General features: G+C 33.8%; 1 protein-coding gene across 1 annotated transcript in view; it reads left to right on the top strand.

The window, feature by feature from the left end:
• LOC113052785 (eIF-2-alpha kinase activator GCN1-like) overlaps positions 1 to 20,338 on the top strand; it is a 45,016-nt gene continuing 24,678 nt past the window's right edge. Inside the window, exons 1-17 of the mRNA XM_026217234.1 lie at positions 1 to 76; positions 154 to 282; positions 3,894 to 3,944; positions 4,417 to 4,515; positions 5,428 to 5,601; positions 5,688 to 5,840; positions 5,925 to 6,017; positions 6,952 to 7,027; positions 9,037 to 9,196; positions 9,271 to 9,460; positions 9,546 to 9,670; positions 11,489 to 11,667; positions 11,750 to 11,843; positions 12,513 to 12,626; positions 12,710 to 12,908; positions 17,420 to 17,569; positions 19,778 to 19,959. Of these exons, the coding sequence (XP_026073019.1) occupies positions 13 to 76; positions 154 to 282; positions 3,894 to 3,944; positions 4,417 to 4,515; positions 5,428 to 5,601; positions 5,688 to 5,840; positions 5,925 to 6,017; positions 6,952 to 7,027; positions 9,037 to 9,196; positions 9,271 to 9,460; positions 9,546 to 9,670; positions 11,489 to 11,667; positions 11,750 to 11,843; positions 12,513 to 12,626; positions 12,710 to 12,908; positions 17,420 to 17,569; positions 19,778 to 19,959 (2,232 nt within the window). The 5' untranslated portion in view covers positions 1 to 12. The remainder of the gene's footprint in view (positions 77 to 153; positions 283 to 3,893; positions 3,945 to 4,416; positions 4,516 to 5,427; positions 5,602 to 5,687; positions 5,841 to 5,924; positions 6,018 to 6,951; positions 7,028 to 9,036; positions 9,197 to 9,270; positions 9,461 to 9,545; positions 9,671 to 11,488; positions 11,668 to 11,749; positions 11,844 to 12,512; positions 12,627 to 12,709; positions 12,909 to 17,419; positions 17,570 to 19,777; positions 19,960 to 20,338) is intronic.

Below are 20,338 nucleotides of genomic sequence, written 5' to 3'. Positions count from 1 at the left end.
GCGCTCTCCTGCATGCTGGCGTCCCTCACTCTTGATCTGAGTCAGTACGCGCTGGACATCGGGAAGGGCATCTCCAGTGAGTGCTCTCGTCAGTGTGAGTGATGTTCGTCTGAGGCGGCGTGTGCATGTTTGATGTGGTTTGGTGTGTTTCAGGTCAGCTGAAGGCCAATAACCCAGAGCTGATGGAGCAGGCGGTGACGGCCCTCCAGAATCTGTCCCAGCAGTGCAGTGACCCCAGCGCCGTCCAGGACCTCGTCAAACACCTCTTCAGCATCCTCGGAGGTCAGTGCATGCTTTTACTGGCTTCAGTGGACATGGAGCATGCAAATATAAAACACTATAGCTTTATTCTGTTTATTTAATTGGCTAGTTATTAGTGTTGTCACTGAACCAAAGCAAAACACAAAAATTTGCTAATAAAAAAATAAAATAAAATTCTTTATACTTATTTACAATTGTGTTTTAAAGTTTTTCTACAAGTAATATAATTATGAAAAACAGTAAACAAATTTCACCCAAATTTAATTTGTCTTTTAATTAATGAAATTTAAACACATTTTATTTTTTGGTAAGTAAAGGGTATTTGCTATTAAAATTAAAACATGGAAGAAATATTGTGTTATTTATTTCTTTAAAAAGTTTTATTAATTTTTTCAACAGTAGTAGCAGTATCACATACATTCTACTAAATAATAGTAATATTTCTAACACAATGCCTTTATGTAAAAATGAACTTTTATTTTGACGGGTTGCCATGAATACCTTTAAATTGACACTGGTTTTACTCAAAATGAAACGGTAAAATGCTTGTGAAGTGACTCAGAACAGTTCTGGTGCTGTTGTTTATGTATTTATGTCCTCATTGAGACGCGCTTCAGTCTATGTAGTAAACAAATCATTCATTCACACAGAGACGTGCAGAAATTGCAGGATTCAGATTTAACATTTACAGTTACTGGTCCTTATGGAGATTTGATCAGTGGCGCCCCCAGAAAATTTTAACAGGGGAGGCCAAATGAGGCCACAGTAAATTTTTGGGGTGGCACATTAAAAGAAGAAAAAAAAAAATAAGGGTTTGCAATATAGACAAAAAGTTATATCTCTGTGAGTTCTATGATTTTATCGATGAAGATAATTAGACTATTTTGCTGAGTGTTATTGTGCTGATATCTTATTTTTAATTGTGCTGACATCTGATTTTTTATTTTATTTTTACCTTTACACCATTGTTTCTAAAAGTGTGCACCATCTTTTAGGTCAAATACTTGCATTTGGGCTTTTACCAAGCAAATGCAATCATTATCAACAAAATTGACCTTTGCAATGCAGATAAAACAGAAGCTGCATCTGAAGTGCCATTTAGATGTTTTTACACACTGTTTAATGCAGCTCAGTGGGACATGGGATACTTAAGCCTACAGTTACAAATGAATAAATAATGTTTTGATATTTTAAAGATAAAACATTGAAAACTGATGTTTGAAATTATTAAAAAAATGAAAAGGTTCCATAAAATGTGAAATTAAAACCGCCAATAGGTGGCAGCGAGTCACTGTTAATAAGTGAGTCATTGCGATTGAACCGAATCATTTAAATGGTTGATTCATTCAGGAACGAAACACTTTAATGTTGCTCAGAGACGCAAAACTGTGGCTGCAGCATGTGCTGCACTTTTTTTCACTTCTTAAACTATTGTGAATTTACATTCTGCATTTAAATAAATAGTACCCAGTACCCACTGCAAATAATCCTTGGGGTGGTAACTTTGCTAACTTTGACAAATTCCTTGACTGTCCATATTAAAATGTAAGTTTTATTATCATGACTGGATTTTGAGATTCCGGTCGAGTTTCCTGCTTCGCGGAAATCATAGCGCTGTATGAGTCAAGAACCGGGTTGACCACCGGTACATAAAGAAACCTTAAAGAAATTTTATTTTTTTTTAGTACCGACTTGGTACCGAAGTACCGGGTCTTCTGACAACACTAGTAGTTATTGTTGTTTGAGATATTAGTGTGGAGTAAAACTTACTTTAACCCTTATACCACATTCAGGTCTATTTTTAAACAAAAAAATACATTTAAAAAATACAACAGTGAATAGTAAGGGAATTTTGCAAGTGCTTTAAAACCTTCAAAAATCACTCATTTTTTTCTTTTTTGTTTCTGAGAGCCATAACTGTTTTTAAAAACACGCTTCGTGTTCAGGTCATTTTGGAGCTGGTTATGTATCAAAAATACTGTTTAATTATATTATGTAGTGTTGTCACGGTACCAAAACTTCAGTATTCGGTACCGATACCAGTGAAAATCCACGGTTCTCGGTACCAAAGCAAAACACAAAAAAAAAAAAAACTTTTTATCTCTAAAAATAAAACCAATACCATTCTTTAAACTTATTTACAATTATGTTTAAAGTTTTTCAACAAGTAATATAATTATGAAAAACGGTAAACAAGATTCACCCAAATTTAATTAGTCTTTTAATTAATGAAATGTAAATATTTAAATTTTAAACATGGAAAAAAATTTGATTTATTTCTTTAAAAAATAGTTTTATTAATTTTTCCCACAGTAGTAGCAGTATCACATACATTCTACTAAATAATAGTAATATCTAGCACAATGCCTTTATGTAAAAATTAACTTTTATTTTGACGGGCTACTTTTATTTTAACACTGATTTTACTCAGATGAAATGGTAAAATGCTTGTGAAGTGACTCAGAACAGTTCTGGTGATGTAGTTTATGTATTTATGTCCTCCATTGAGACGGCAGATGCTGAAATTACTGCAAGCGTCACGCGCTTCATCTATGTAGTAAACAAACCCACATGTCCCTGCTATTCATTCATTCATTCACACAGAGACGCGCAGAACATGCAGGATTTATATTTCAACCAACTTTTGCGGCTTAACATTTAAAGATATTGGTCCATACAGAGATTTGATTTTATTAATTTATGCAAACTTTGACACATTCCATGATTGTCCATATTAAAATGTAAGTTTCATTTTCATGACTGGATTTTGACATTCCTTCTGCGTTTTCTGCTTCACGGAAATCATAGCGCTGTGTGCGTCAAGAACCGGGTTGAGCGGGTACTCGGTACCACCGGTACTTAAAGAAACCTGGTACCTGGTTCATTTTTTTAGTACCGACTTGGTACCGAAGTACTGGGCTTTTTGACAACACTAATATGATGTTATATTAGTGTCATAAAGCAATTGTAAAATATATTTCATCCTTTCCCCATATCTCACACATTTTTGTAGATTGATTTTATTGATAAAAATATATATATGTACACCTATTGACCAACCATTGAAGCATGTAAAAACTTTTTTTTTTAAATCTTAAAGTAAAAGTTTATTCTAATAAAATTAATTTATTATGTTTGAAAATTTAACAGAATAATATTTAAGTTGTTTTGTTAGAAATATGTAGGATTCATACATTTGAAGAAATAATATATATCCTCTCTCATTCGCTCTTTAATGTTAAGGTTAATAACAATTTTATGACTGTTTTATAAAACAGCAGAAATCATATGCAGATTTTAAATGCATTATGAGGGTTAAACAAGCTTTGTCATTTTATATGTATAATGCATTAAGCAATACAGATTGTTTCAAAGCAGCTTAAAAGAGGTCAAATCATCTGTAAGCAAAAGTGCAGAAAAGTAATATTCTTTTACAGTGTAACAAAGAAAATATACAGTGATAAACATTTGAATTTATGAATTATAAGGTTTGAAACCAGACATGCATGGAAAAACACACTAGTAAGCTCAGTCAAATGGTTAATTGCTTTGAAGTCATGGGAAAAATCACGAAAAGTATTGTTTTAGTAAAGCGAGTGATCAGGACTCATTCTGGCTTGTTTTTTGCTCAGGCTCCGAGGGGAAGCTCACTGTTGTGGCCCAGAAGATGAGCGTCCTGTCAGGTGAATATTTGGTCTTTCTGTCTCTCTCAGACGTTCGTTTGTTGGGTCAGTGCACTACATACATGGTTTTACAGAGCATTTGTATTCTTTATTTCAAGACAATCAGAGTGTACAAGGATGAAAGTCTCTTGAAAGTCTTTTACCACTGCTAATTTGCGTAAGGAAATGTGTTTTTGCATTCGACTGCACTGCATTTGATTATTTTCCTATGTAAACTTCCGCTGCATCTTTGTCTGTTGCTCTGCATCTTTTGCAGCGTCTCTCAAATGAACGCTGCATTTTTTAGTTAAGTTCAACTTTTGTCCATTCCACTTTTTTTTTTAAATGCAAAGAAACGCTTTGTTAAAAAAATCATCCCTCCAGCACAGCTCCCAAGTCTCATTCTCACTTCTGCATGAATCTGTGAGTCTTTTGCGCTCATGTATCTGCCTGCTGTCATCTTGAGCATGGTCTCTGTGTGATTTTGAATCAGGAATCGGAGGTTGCAGTCATCATGCCGTCTCTGGCTCTTCCTCTCAGTCTCTGAGCTCCAGCGTGGCTGTGATGTTCATTCCTTACCTGCAACAGGAAGGTGAGAAACAGTGTTTTTTTTTTTTTAAATGTACATAAAAAAAATTACTTTTTTAATATGCATTTTTAATGCCGATTCATTCATGCTTGAGATTGCTTTCATAAATTGTAATTTTGTGAAGGAATAGCAGGGGGTTTGTTTTTTAAAGAGCTAAAAATTAATTAAATCATATGTAAAATAACCCTCATTAAAAAAAGAATCTTCCTAATCTTTTATTCCTTTTAAGCTATTTTTAGAAAAAAATGGTGCCTGCTGAATGCATAAATTTAAATGCCAAATTAGGCAAAGCAAGTTTATTTATATAGCACATTTGGTACACAATGGTAATTCACAGTGCTTTACATTAAAAAAAAAGTAAAATAATCATAAAGGTATAATCACAAAAATAAAACCAGCCTTTGAAAATTATTTAAAAATTGAGTTAAAAATGAAATTAAGACAATGCAATCATTTTGGGTTACATAAATACTGTGCAATTCATAAAAAAAAACTGTGCAATCAGATAAAAAAAATTAATGCTCAAAATAAATAAAAAATCTAAAAAAGATTAAACATTTTACCGCCTAGCTCATCAGAGAACCGTTAACATGTGAATCTGTTGTTTTGAAATGATTAATAACTTCAATATTAAAAAAGATTAATTTTAATAACTCACAATTTTGACAGGACTTCAAGTAAATATTTAAAGTCAAATATTGACAAAACATTTCGGAAATATTTTTACCCGATTTTATTTTATATATAATATTAACTTAATATAATTTTTCACTTGTTGCAAAATTGATTGATTTACATGAGACAATCTTAAATGGTCTTAAATTTCTAAAACATGTATTAATTAAAAACCCAATATCTGCCGATTGTTTCCCTCTCTCTCCTCGTGTGTGTGTGTGTGTGTGTGTGTGTGTGTAGTCCACGAGGGGACGCTGGTGCATGCAGTGTCTGTTTTATCTCAGTGGACGAGCCGTTTGACGGTGGACGTGACCTCAGAGTTGAGAGAATGGTTTAAAAAAGCCTTCACCCTCAAGACCTCCACGTCTCTTGTGCGTCATGCATATCTTCAGGCCATGATCGGGGCTTTCAAAGGTCAGTCGGGCTGCTGGGACACTTCAGCTTTATCCTCCTGCTGCTGAAGTTTAGTCAGAATGAACAGCGTTTGTGACTCTGTTCAGGCGATGCTCTCAATCAGGCGGTGGAGTTCCTGCCTCTCCTCATCCAGACGGTGGAGAAAGCTGCTGTGCAGAATACCCAGCATGCTCTGCTGTCTGAAGGCGTGGCCGCCTCTGTGCTGCTGTGTCGGCTGTCTCTGCTGGACTCTGTGTCCGGTGAGCGTTCACACTGAGACTGATAACAGTTTTCCTGTGTCTCATGCTGGAGATGTTGATCTTCACGTTCCTCTGTGTCTTCAGAAGCGAAGCTGGCGTCCTTCTGGAACCTGATACTGGATGAAAAGAAGCCTCTGTTCACTACAGACAAGTTCCTCTCTCAGGCCAGCGAAGAAGGTCAGAAGCTCTCCAGTTCTCTGATAGAACCAGTATAAGTGCATGAGGGGAAAAAAGGGACAGATCGCCCCAAAATGAAGTTTCTGTCATTTACTCACCCTCAACTTATTCCAAACCTGTATGAGTTTCTTTTTTCTGTTGAACACAAAAAAAGGATATGATTGTTGACATAGCCATTGACTTTTAGAGTATGGAAAATATTCTTTAACACTTGCTCCTCAATTCTATTTCTATTCTATCTGCTTATTTTATTTTATTTAATAAAACATTTGACCCTCTAACACTAGCACTTTCTCTTTATTTTCTATTTAATCTACTTATTTTCTTTTATTAGGTGTATATAGCAAATCTTGACCCTCTAACACTAGCACTATTCAATTTCTATCTACTAATTTGTATTTATTGTACAACAAATCTTGACCCTCTGACACTAGCATTCTCTATTCAATTTCTATTCTATCTGCTTATTTTCTTTTATTTACTCTAAAACATTTGACCCTCTAACACTAGCACTCTATTTAACTTCTATTCTATCTACTTATTTTCTTTTATTTATTGTATATAACAAATCTTGACCCTCTGACACTAGCATTCTCTATTCAATTTCTATTCTATAAAAAAAAAAAATTAAAATGTAAAAAAGCTTGCCGTTTACGGTGTTCGACTAAATATATTTTGTTGCTCTTTTGATTGGTTTGATTAGTATTGAAAAGAACTAATGGTGAAATGTACCTTTAATAAAACAAACCTATTTTTAGAGGAGACTGAGATGAAAGGGTCTAGTAACACAGATAAATACCAGCGTCATTGTCATTTATATATGTCTATTAACTTTTATTTTGATATTTTTAGTTTTTATATTATTTCTGTTTCAGTTGTATTGATTGAAGTAGTGCTATATCTCCGAAGTGTTAACCATGTCCTGTGTCCTCAGCTCTGTGCACTGTCCTGCTGCTGTGTGAAAGACTGTTCCTGGATCAGCCACAGAGACTCAACAACAGCAAGTCTCAGTGAGTCCCCACCATTCCCCTGAGATGCTTTGCATAGAATATCATTTTCCATTAAATTTAGGAACTATTATTTCCTTTTGTTCTAATTCACATTTGTTTATTTCATCACTAGGATCACTTAAAGTTGACCATGATATGCAAACTAATGTTTAATGGAATCGTGTGACCCTAAAAGAGTTTCACTGAAACCACTTACTGTTTTGTTGATTTAATTTTAAGATTTTCGTTTTATTTCAGTTTTATTTCTATTAATAAAACTATTTTTATAATTAATTTTAGTTAACTGTAACAATGCAAGCAATCACATTAAAATATTCCAGAGGGATGTATAATAATGTTATTAAAGCAAAAGAAAGTTAGCATTTTAATGAAATATTTGAAACTTTACCCTCTAACACTAGCATTCTTTGCTATTTCTATTCTATCTACTTGTTTTCTTATTTATTATGTGTAAACACAACTTGACCTGACACCAGCACACTTTATTCTATTTCTATTCTATCTACTTGTTTATCTTATTATAACATGCTTGACCCTCTAACACTAGAATTCTTTATTCTATTTTATCTTCTTTCTTTATTATTCATTATAAAACATTTAACCCCTTTAAAACTAGAACTCCCCATTATATTTCTATTCGATCTGCCTTTTTATTATATATTTACATTTAGTCATTTTGCAGATGCTTTTGTCCAAAGTGACAAAAATCTAGACCCTCTAACACTTGCTCCTAAATTCTATTTCTATTCTATCTGCTTATTTTCTTATAATTCTAGATAAAACATTTGATCCTCTAACACTAGCACAATCTCTTTAATTTCTATTCTATCTACTCATTTTCTTTTATTTAGTGTATATAGCAAATCTTGACCCTTTAACACTAGTACTCTATTAAATTTCTATTCTATCTACTAATTTTTATTTATTATTTAAATTTCTATTCTATCTTATTTTCTTTTATTTATTATAAAACATTTGACACTTTAACACTAGCACTCTATTTGATTTCTATTTTATCTACTTTTTGTTTAGTGTATATAACAAATCTTGACCCTCTAACACTTGCTCCTCAATTCTATTTCTATTCTATCTGCTTATTTTATTTTATTTATTATAAAACATTTGACACTTTAACACTAGCACTCTATTTAATTTCTATTTATCTACTTATTATTTTATTTAGTGTATATAACAAATCTGACCCTCGAACACTTCCTCCTCAATTCTATTTCTATTCTATCTACTTAATTTCTTTTATTTAGTGTATATAACAAATCTTGACAATCTAACACTTGCACTTCAATTCTGTTTCTGTTCTATCTGCTTAATTTCTTTTATTGTATATAGCAAATCTTGACCCTCTAACACTTGCTCCTCAATTCTATTTCTATTCTATCTGCTTAATTTCTATTTATTATAAATCACTTGACACTTTAACACTAGCACTCTATTTAATTTCTATTTATCTACTTATTTTTTTATTTAGTGTATATAACAAATCTGACCCTCGAACACTTGCTCCTCAATTCTATTTCTATTCTATCTACTTATTTTATTTTATTTATTCTAAAACAGTTGACCCTCTAACACTAGCATGCTCTATTTAATTTTCTATTCTATCTACTTAATTGCTTTTATTTATTGTATATAACAAATCTTGACCCTCTGACACTTGCTCTTTCAATTCTATCTATTTAAAAAAAGAGGCTTGCTGTGTTTACTGCGTTCGACTGAATATATTTTGATGCTCTTTTGCTTCTGTTGTCCTCATGTGTACGTCACTTTGGATAAAAGCTTCTGCCAGAAGATTAAATGTGAACGCACATATTCTGAAAACGTACATGTTTATATACAATAATGTATAATCTTATGTTTTCACAAAAAGACCAGGAATATTTGTTAAGAAAGTAAATAGGGGGTAAATTTTGACTTTCAACAGTAGTGCAGAATCTTAACTTCATGAATGCAGAAGTGATCATGTGACTCAAACGCTTGTCTGCTGTCCTCAGGATGTACCATCAGGCCACAGTGATGGCGCTGCTCTCCCGTCTGTGGCGTGTGCGAAAGCGTGCTCAGCAGACCGTGAAGAAACTCCTGTCCTCACTGGGCGGCTCCAGTCTGGCCCACGGCCTTCTGGGAGAACTGCGTGTCGTCATCAACAAACACAAGGTGAGGGATTGACGAGGAATTCAATTCACACTGATGTGTTCAGAATTTACTCATTTTTCTGTCTCTCGACTCAGATTCTGCCGTCAGACGTGGTTTATACGGAGACGGGCGAGCTTACAGAGATGGGCCGCTCTTACATCGCCCCGCGGATCCTGCTGGACGCTCTGAGCGTTATCTGCTCGGTGGCAGCTCAGTGGAACGACCCGGCCGAGACTGAGAAACTGGCCTTGGATTTGCTCATCGTGACCCATCATCCGTCCATCGGTTCGTCTGTCTGATGGCGTCCGTTCAGGAGTTATTCCAGCAGCTTTTGCTGAATCCTGTGTTAACCGGGCTCTTTCTCTTTCAGTGGCCGTCAGGTCTGAGATGTGGCCTTCTCTGCTGTCCACCATGAAGCTGGACGCAGCTGAATTCATCGATAAACACCTGGAGAAGATCCTGCCACTCCTGTTAGAAGCTAACACAGATAATCAGGTCTGACCGGCTGTGTTTAATTATCCAGCTCTGTTTTTTTAGCAAAATCGTTTTACAAAGCTGCAGCAATATGTGCAAAGGACAGGTCACCCAAAAATTTAAGTTTAAAATTTAATTTAGGCAAGGCAAGTTTATTTATATAGCACATTTCATACACAACGGTAATTCAAAGTGCTTTACATAAAAGGAAGTAAAATAATCATGAAAAATAACAAAAAATAAAACAAGCAATTTTAAAACTTTTAAAATGATTACAACGTTTACTTAAAATCAATTTAAAAACAGTTAGAAAATGATTTTATAAAAACTGTAAAATTATAGTGCAATCAGTTCGGACATAGCACAGTGCTCATTCAATAGGCAATTTAGTTCTTTCTCATTATTTGACTCAGTGGAAGCATATACAGGCTGAACAAGAGCGGTGCAAGAATTGAGCCTTGTGGGACTCCACATGTTATGGACGTCCATTTAGACTTATGCTCACCTAGACTCACATAATAGCCTCTCCCTTCTAAATATAACCTGAATTTAGTCTTAGTTAAATGTTTTCATGCACATCGAATATGGTTTTATACCACCATAAAAACTCCTACTTTTGAGCGATCATGTATTAAGTGTTATATTGATGTAATAGTAATTATATTGATTAACTAAAATTAAAATGCATGATTTAATCAAATGCAATACTGTAAATATTTTATCTGTATTTTCAAGCTAAGCAGAGTCTATTATGGTTAATGATTAGTATTTTTTATTAACTGTTTATGATATATCTATGGAAGCTTGTTTCCACCATGGGGTTCAAAATAAAAAAGGTAATTGTGACTGTTTATCTCACGATGCATTTTTTTTTCTCACAATTGTGAGTTTATTTCTCAAAATTATGACAAAAGACTGAATTGTGAGATATAAGCCAGAATCGTAAGATATAAACTCAAATTCTGAGAGAGAAAGTCAGAAATGTGAAATATAGATGCAGAACTGTAACATGAAAATTCAGAATCGCAAGATATTAGTAAAGATTTGGGAGATATAAACGCGAAATTGCAAGTTTACATCTCATAATTCTTATTCAGGGTTATATCCCACAAATCTGAGTTTATATCTGCAGTTCTGACTTTATTTTTATTTTATTTTCCTCAGATCATTTAGTTTTTTGTTTTTTTGTGAGAAAGTCACAGTTGCCTTTTTAATCTTTTATTGAATGATGTGATCAAAAGAACTGAATTGCTACTAATGTAAACTGATAATTCTGAAAAATCTGATTTTAAAAAGTTACCTTTACCTTACCTTAAATTACCTTTTTTAGGGATGCACCAAAGTGAAAATTCTAGGCCTAAACTGAAAATTCCAAAATTGCTTTTTAATAATTATTTTATTATCTTATTAAATAATCTAAAATAATTTTGTAAGACTTTTTAATTTAACTCAATAATTAATAATACTACATTTAGAAAAATTGCAAACCAATAAAACGACCACACTTTTATTAAAAGTAAAATAAAATTGGGCAGAAGATATATTCATATTAAATATAAATATATTATTTTTATTCAGTTCTATGCAACAAATTAGAATGCACAGATTGTTTGTTTGTTTAATTATACAAATAATGGATAGTCGTATAATACAAGTATACTACATCCCAAAAAAAAATTAAATGCCATTTTCATCAGCTGAAATTTCGGTGCATCTTTAACTTTTCATTTTGTGTTAACTTTTTAAATATGATTATTTAATAGCTTGTAGTGTTTCTCCAGATTCAGACAGATTTATTTTGGATTCTGGTTGACGTTGTCTCTCTCTCTCTTGTCGTAGGCCGTTCAGAATGCGGTCGGTTCTCTGTCGGTGCTGTCTCCCACCAGACTGCTGCCTCGTGTCATGGATCATGTGACCCAGCGCTTGTCCAATCCGGCGCTGAGGCTGGTGACGCGTCAGGAGTATGCCATCATGCAAACACCGGAGGGAGAACTTTACGACAAGAGCATCATTATGAGGTAAAGTCAGCTGAACAAGATCGAGATGAAGGAATGAGAATCGCATGGATTGTTGTAAACGTTGTTGTCTCATTATTGACAGCGCTCAGCAGGAGAGCACAAAGAAAGGCAACATTAAAAGAGAGAATAAGGCGTATTCCTTCAAAGAGCAGATCATTGAACTGGAGCTTCAGGAGGTGAGAGAGAACTACAACACATGATCCACTCAAATAGAAATAATACTACTAATTTAGTGTTTATTATGATGAAAAACAAAAATGAATTAATACATTTTATTTGTAATGCGCCTTTATTAATCCTCAAAGCGTTAAATTATAAATTAAATTATAAATATATTTAATAACTGAGATATCTTGAATTTATAATAAACATTTTATGTAATTCTAACATGTATGTTTTATAAATAAAATATACAGTAATAATTTAATGTAATTTTATCATATTTTCTGTTCGATTTATTGTATATTATTATTATTATTTAGCATATATATGTGTATATAATTATATAATTATTAATTATAATAATGTACAATTAGTAGAATAAAAATATATCTTTGCATATTTGTATAATAAATCATAATTTATTTTAAATTTATTGAGGTAGAATTAAAGATTTGATATTAAAAACCTGAATGAATGAATTTTTATTTCCTTTTTTTATATATATAAGCCTGTCTAAACTTTTGGCAGTCAGATCAAAATACATAAAAAATCTGGGCTTATATTTATAGTTCACCAGTCACACTGGAAATGAAACAAGTACTTTGCATTGTGGGATACAGCGTATGTTGCAGTGCATTCAGTTTTATACTGCACATCTGATTGAGCTTGTGTTTGTCTTGTAGGAGATCAAGAAGAAGAAAGGCATCAAAGAGGAGCTCCAGCTGACCAGCAAGCAGAAGGAGATGATGCAGAGCCAGCTGGAGAAAGAGTCGGGGATCCGCAAGCGCTTGCTGGAGGTGAGAGGTCATAAGGTACCAGAGGTCACCTGAGACGCAGCCTTCAGCGTAAACCAACCACTTTCTCTCTTGTTGTCTCTCAGCTGGACTTGGAGCTGCAGTGTGCGGTCAGTCTGCTGGAGGCGGCTCTGGCCCGTCATCCTCCCCTCATCTGGATGCATCTTCCTGGAGTCCTGCAGGTTATTCTGCCCCTGCTTCAGTCTCCTCTGGCTGCTCCACGCATCAAACAGGTCTTCCTGCACATCGGCGTCACTCTCATGCCTAAAGAACTGCACTACCTGGGTATGCTTTCTTTTGCCTGTTTGTTTAAACTTTGTTTACTTTTATTAAATGTCTTCATTTGTTTTTAAAAGTCCTTGTTTTCGCATATAAATTAAGCTTTTTTTTTTATTTAAGTGCATGTTTAACGCTGGCCATATGTTTTTGCTTATATCTGTCAGAAATGTTGTATTTTTGGTTTAGTGTGTGATTGTGGCTCAAGTGAATATGCATTTGTTTAAATAAAATCAGATGTAAAAAAAATATATAATAATTTCAACAGCTAAAGTAATTGATATTTTAAAAAAAAAATTCATTTTTATAAATGAATACTGTTTTTTCACAGGGTTTCCGCGGGGTCATAAAAAGTCATAAATTTAACAATAAGAATTTATGGCCATAAAAAGTCATAAAAACGTCTGGATTTTGCATACAAGGTCATAAAAAACATTTAGTCACGTCTTAAATTGATATGCTAGTCCATTAATTTTTTCTTCCATCAAAATGCGCTCGCAGCGAAAAAATGGCATTCATTTGTTTCACCTGTTGTAGTTCTGTATGAGGAATCTCGGTGGTTTCACACTGGTATCACAGCGTTCCAGAACTACAAGGTCCATGCGGCAGCATACAGACTTATCAGAAGGACTTTCACAGAAACCCGCGCGAACTCCGAACATACTGTGTCATACTGAGCCACTGCTTAGATTAATTGAAATCATCCTGGCTCTCACAATGGGAAAATGTATCTTTAACGATCTATGGCTCGAAGACAGTGCATTTAGTAGCTGGCTCAAGCCCGTCGCTAACACTCGGTATCAAGCATCCAAACATAAGATGCGGAAAAGCTGAACTGAGTAGCGGGTCTCGCGCGCTGTGTTCGGTGTGGAGAAAGAGAGAGCCGCGTATCACTGACGGTCCCTCCGGCACATTAACGAACAAATACTAATCGCAGTTTTGAACAAACAAAAGGATGTGAAAGAGCCCAATTCAGTACCACGGTGTTCAGGGCTCACTCTGAGAAAGGCGTCTCAAAACGTTTGTACACCGAATTTGCTTCTTTTTGCTCTTGTGCTGACAAATACATACAAAATATGGCAAAATACCCACCTTGGAAAGCATGCTCGAAAAAACGTATTTATTTGTCAGTTATTTCTTAAGTGAAAGTAAACAGTTGAGGAAAAAGATGCGTTCATCGTCTCTTAAAGTGACAGCGCCTAATTTAGCTACTGGCTGCTGTAATGTTAATCCAAGAAAATGAAAGAAAAATCACTCACTGCTCTTGACTTCATTACTTTGTAGTTTTAACAAGAATTTAAGCACAGTCAAACCAAAAATTATCCAGACTCCAGATATAATTTTTGATATACATATTTTACCAGTAGGTACAGGACACTAATACATTTATGTAAGTGAGTATAAGCAAACTGTGACATATTATACCCAAAGAATCTTCATACAGTGAACTGTTAGTGAAATAGATATAAATATTTTATCTATCTACATATAAAATTGGGAACAAAAATTACTCAGCATCTTATAAAGCACCAGGCATTGCTTATGTGTTTTTTTCTGAATTGCTAATGCAAGCTTTTCACAACACAGTCTGAACAAAATGAAGCATTGCTTGGTAATTGGTCAACAAAGTATTGATAGTTGTGTAAATATTGTCATAATAACAGTTGTCTGTAGTTTTGGTTGATTACGTACATTTCTATCAAAGTTATGACATTATCAAGACAAATTTGTTCTGACAGAGTTTAACTCTAAGTTCTTGTCATATTTTATAACCATTTTAGAAGCAATAGCAAATAAACTAATAATGTGAGAAATATTCAAGGTGTCTGATTTGATTGTATATTTAATTTTTACATTGAAGACTATCCAGTGCTATTTTACATTTAATTGTTCGGTTTCTGTACCTTTGCACCTACAAACTTGAAAAAACTTAAACATTGTGTAAATAGCAAAAATAAATAAAAATGAACGAAAATACAAATTAAACAATTACAAACAGGGCCCACTGGTACAACCTTCACCAGGTCCCCGCTGACCCCAGCTACGTCCTGCCTGTGGGTGTTTAATACTGTGACCAAACACCAATAACACTTGTTATTTTGGAAAGTAATGCCATAAAATAATTGTTACTTTACAATGTTACAATTGTTAAGTGTTCCTGTGTTCTTGATACTCAAGAAATAGAAGGTGAAGGCTTCAGTTTCTTAATCTTAAGAAATAATAGAATAACTCTTTAAATAATAAAACTTGTTACTTTTAATGAAAGTCAATAATAAAAAAAGACTTTTGAAAGGAATTTTAATAATTGAAGTTATTTATCGTAAAAATAAAAATTCAAATCCTAATGGTCATAAAAAGGTCTTAAAAAGTCTTAAATTTGACTGATTAAACCCTGCAGAAACCCTGTTTCAGGACTATAAGTCGCACTTTTTTTCATAGTTTGGCTGGTCCTGCGACTTATAGTCAGGTGCGACTTATTTATAAAAATTAATTTGACATGAACTGAGAGAAATGAACCAAGAGAAAACATTACCGTCTACAGTGGGGAGAGGGCGCTCTATGCTGCTCGGTGCTCCTGTAGTCTACACTGAAGACATGTAGTCTGTAGTCTACCACTGAAGAGCGCCCTCTCATGGCTCTAGACGGTAATGTTTTCTCTTGGTTCTTGGTTCTAAATAAATGCGACTTATGCCGCGTTTCCACCGAAATTAGCCAGAACATTTGTACCAGGAACCTTTTTTCCCAGGAACTTTTTTCCCCCCAGACCTGTTGATTTCTGTGTTTCCACCGCGGTGTAAAGTACCGGGAAGATTAGGCAAATAGTCTGGTGACGTAGGTTTGCGTGCGTTTCTCAATACAAAGTACACTGATTTTGGATGTGCATCCTCAATAGTCGTGCATCCTCGACTTGGCGCATTCGACTCGGGAGTGTGATGTCCGCGACGACGCAAGTCCGGTAATTCTGCAAACAGCAGCGTACTTCATAACTTCAGTCAGCTCGCTTTGGCTACTGCAATTTTCCTCTCTGTATATTTACAATAAAATGAAATCGGATATCAAATACCACTGCCTCCTTTCGTTTTCATGTAAACATAATAACAGCTGCAGAAATATACTTAGTTCAGGGAAATGTGTATATACAGTCATTACAATGAAACTAAATATTATATAGATTTGCCTTTTTTATTTTCATTTTAACATATAAATAATAATACAGACCAAAGAAAACCTGTTAGATTTACCCAAAATGAATTACATGTTATGTTTAGCCACTAAAGAGACAAAGAGCCAGCGGCACATATCAGAAGGTCTAGTCGAGGTGAGACTGCTTCTTGTCGGATAGATGATCACTGAGCTCCCGCTGATTGCGTGGAGCTCATGTCTCCGAGATCGGCGAAACACATTTTTGAATAGGCGCTGTCTATATAAATAAACCACAGATTTGAGTTTTAAATAACTACATTCTCGCTTGAAATACACGATAACAGTAATATTTTGAAAATGATCCGAATAAATGGTGGTTGAACTCAACCATTGCTGCGTGAACTCAACCAATCAGGATGTTTAGCAACAAAAAACCCGCCCCCGAAAGTTCCGGAACTTTGAAAAAGTACCACCTCGCCAGCAGGGACTTTCTGTGGGGCATTTTTTTACCCGGAACTTTATTTAGTTCCTGGTTCCTGCGGTAGAAACACTCCGAGTACCAGGCCAAAGTCCCTAGCTCCTGGTTAAAGTTCCTGTGGTGGAAACGTGGCATTATAGTCCAGTGCGACTTATATATGTTTTTATCTCATCATGACGTATTTTTGGACTGATGCAACTTATACTCAGGTGCGACTTATAGTCCGAAAAATAAGGGTATATATATTTTTTAAATAAAACAAAATTTTATTTAAAAAGTGTTATTTTCAACATCTGTGTAATTGAAATAATTCAAGATATTATATTAACAGATAAAATAATTTACATTTCCTAAAATAAATAAATATATTAAAAAAAAGTTTTTGAAAATGAAGTAAACAATACATTATTTGATCAGTTAAGTTAATTTACATTTCAAAAATGAATATTCACTTGTGTAAATAAAACAAAAAATTTTAAATATATTTTGGCAGAAAAAATATTTTGCTTTTTTTAAAGAGATGCATTTTTGTAAAAATAAACATTATTTCACCTGCTAAAATAAGTAAAGTGAATATGCATTTACGTAAATAAAATTATAACATTTTCAAGATCTTTTAACCAGCAAGATATTTCCTCAGAAAATTTCTAAACAATGATTTTTAAATGCTAATACAGCAGTAATGGGCTACTGGAAGAACAAAGTGTTAACGTTCATTAAATGTCTTCACTTTACTGTTTTAACCTTATTTAGTGTATTTGTTTCACATATAAATGATTAATGTAAGTTAGTTTTAATGCAAATACATGTTTAAAGCTTCCTGAGATAATTTTTGCATGTGTGCATAACAGTTGGTTTCATGTGTTTCAAATATCTCTGTTTTTCTCTGTTTAATTAGCGGTTCTCGTGGGTCATGTGACCTTGCGTCAGCTAAAGCCAGAGTGTGATTTGGATCCTGCCTGGGCTCAAGAAGATCTGGACACAGCGACACAACGAACCATCTCACTGCTGCACACAAACACGGCACTTCAGAGAGACGGCAAGACTGGTGAATAACAAACACACACACACACACACACGTGGGACATTCATCAAAGCTAAATGTCAACTATGGCAAGCCGTTTTAACATCTAATCAATAAATCAAACAAGTATCTGTTTTCATGCTACTAGTACTTCCATTAGGTGCTAGTACTTTTTCATTAGCTACAAGTGCTTATTCTTCAGCTACTTAAGTTTAAAAAGATAATAGTACTTATTTATTAGATACTGGTACTCATTAATATAATAGATAATAGGAGTTATTTATTACTTGTGATATAGATGCTTCTACTTATTATTTGATATTAGTACTTATTTATTAAATACTAGTAGTTATTTCAGTAGTGACTGTCATTCAGTAATCAGCTGTTTAGTATGTATCCCAATAGTGACTGGTACATTTTTATATTCTAGTAGTTATTAATTAGGAACTAGTACTTATTTTTCAGATAAATTCTAGTACCTATTAATTGAACTGTACAGTGGCAATTCTGCCTAGGCATAACATAAGACAAGTAAAAAAGCAGTTGTGACTAGGATAATAAGATTTGTTACTAGTAACAGTTATATAAGATACTTGTCTCTAAAAACTAAATACTACTAATAAAATATTAGTGCCTAATGAATTACTAAAAGTATCTATTAAATATGTACTAGTATCTAATGAAAAATAGTAGTATTTGATAAATACTAGTATCTAATGAATACCAGTAAAATCTTAAAAGATACTAGTCATAAGTGGAATACATACTAGTCAAATCTGAATAGCTGATATTGGAATGACAGATCTCCATAGAAGTCAATGGTAAAAATGTTACAGGGGGCATATGATGCTATTTTAAAAATCATTATTTTGTGTATTTGGTGTAAAAGAATGTTGACATGCTTTAATGTTCAAAAATGTTCATTATTTTTCAAATACTGTACATTATTGTAGGTCTTCTATGCCCCGCCTCTCTCAAATGTGTCGTTTTCTACGAAGTCTGTCAAGAGCAGTCTGCTCTGATTGGCTAACTTACCCAGTGCATTGTGATTGGCTGAACACCGCAAGCACACAATGTACATGTAATGCCCCTTTCCTTAATTGCCAGCTTCATTTTTCTAAATAAAATAAAATATAAAATGCGTTGCTGTTCTGTTGTAAGTAATCTTATAGATTCGTAAATGCATCTGCTTTCGGAAGGCCAAATAAAGTGCTTTTGCTTTCATTTAGATACACATTTCCCTGACATGATTGCTTCAACACTGACTGCGGTTACTAAAACCACGCCTTCTGTCTTTGCGTGAACATTTGTGTGTCATTACGCAAATATTTCCACACAGTAATGTAGATGTGGGGGCGTGTTTAAACGAGGCATTTTAGATTGCCGTGGAAGAGTCTTAACTTTGATAATGAATATCTCTTTGTATTAGAGACTTTAGTCTTTGCAAATTTGTATGATCTTCTTTATTCACCAAGAGCTTGTAACACTCCAAAGAGAAAGGAAAAATATAAATTGCATCATATGACCCCTTTAAATGTGTTAATAACAATAGAATAGTTACTAGTCGCTATTGAAATATTTACTAGTATGTAATGAGAAATAGTATCTTAAGAATAAGTATTAGTAACTAGTACAAGCACTAGCTCTGGTAACACTTTAGAATAAGGTTCCATTAGTTAATGTTAGTTAACTACTTTCGTTAACATGAACTAAGCAAGAACAATCCTTCTACAGCATTTATAAGTTTTAGTTCATGTTAATTTCAACATTTACTAATGCATTATTTAAATCAAAAGTTGTGCTTGTTAACATTAGTTAATGCACTGTGAATTACCATGAACTAACAATGAATAACTTTATTTTCATTAACTAACATTAACGAAGGTGAATAAATACAGTAATAAATGTATTATTCATTGTTTGTTCATGTTAATGAATACATTAACTAACATTAACTAATGGAACCTTATTCTAAAGTGTTACCCTAGCTCTTAATAGAATAGATACTAGAAGCTAAAAAATAAGTACTAGTAGCATTAAAATCAATGCTAGGATGTTTTAAGCATTGCATGTTGAAACAGCATGCCATATCACAACAGGTTTATTTTAAGCATTAAATGTTGAAACGGCATGCCGTATCACAATGGGTTTTGATGCAAGAAAAAGGACATTTGTTATGGCATCTCTTTGATTTAAAACTCATTAGAGGAAGTGTTTGTGTCTGAATTGCAGGATCAGGTGCATTTTTCCTGTCAGCGCCAGCGTTCTCCTTCTGTTTCCCGCTGCTTCAAGCGGTGTTGAGTCAAAGCAGTGGATCCTCAGAGGAGGATGAGCTTGTGATGACCCGTGCTCTACAGGTCATCAACACACACGCACAGCTACGGGCCAAATCCAACGACACGCTTGCAGACGAGGTACAGTTGGGTTCTCAGATAGTCGTTTTGTAATTAATGTGTTTTTTGTTTTTATTGATCTGTCAACTATACTATTATTGAAGTCTGTCTGGAAAGGTTTGTAAAGGTATCATGCAATTAATGCTATAATTAAGCCAGTGCATGTGTCTTGATTTTCTTTTGTGACTTGGAGAGAATGATGGAATTATTAAATAACTGACCACAATGAGGTGCTCCAGGGATATTATGATATATGATATAAATCAGAATTGTATCAGAATAGTTGGTTTGTGTTATTTCATGTCAATTCAGATTTTATATATATATATATATATATATATATATGTATAAAAAGAAATGTGCAAATGAATGACAAATTCAGTGATACAAATATAAAGTT

The sequence above is a fragment of the Carassius auratus genome, chromosome 33, assembly GCF_003368295.1.
Source record: "Carassius auratus strain Wakin chromosome 33, ASM336829v1, whole genome shotgun sequence".
NCBI classification, from domain to species: Eukaryota; Metazoa; Chordata; class Actinopteri; order Cypriniformes; family Cyprinidae; genus Carassius; species Carassius auratus.
Note: the sequence above shows the minus strand (reverse complement) of the source record. Positions and strands in the feature narration are given on the sequence as shown.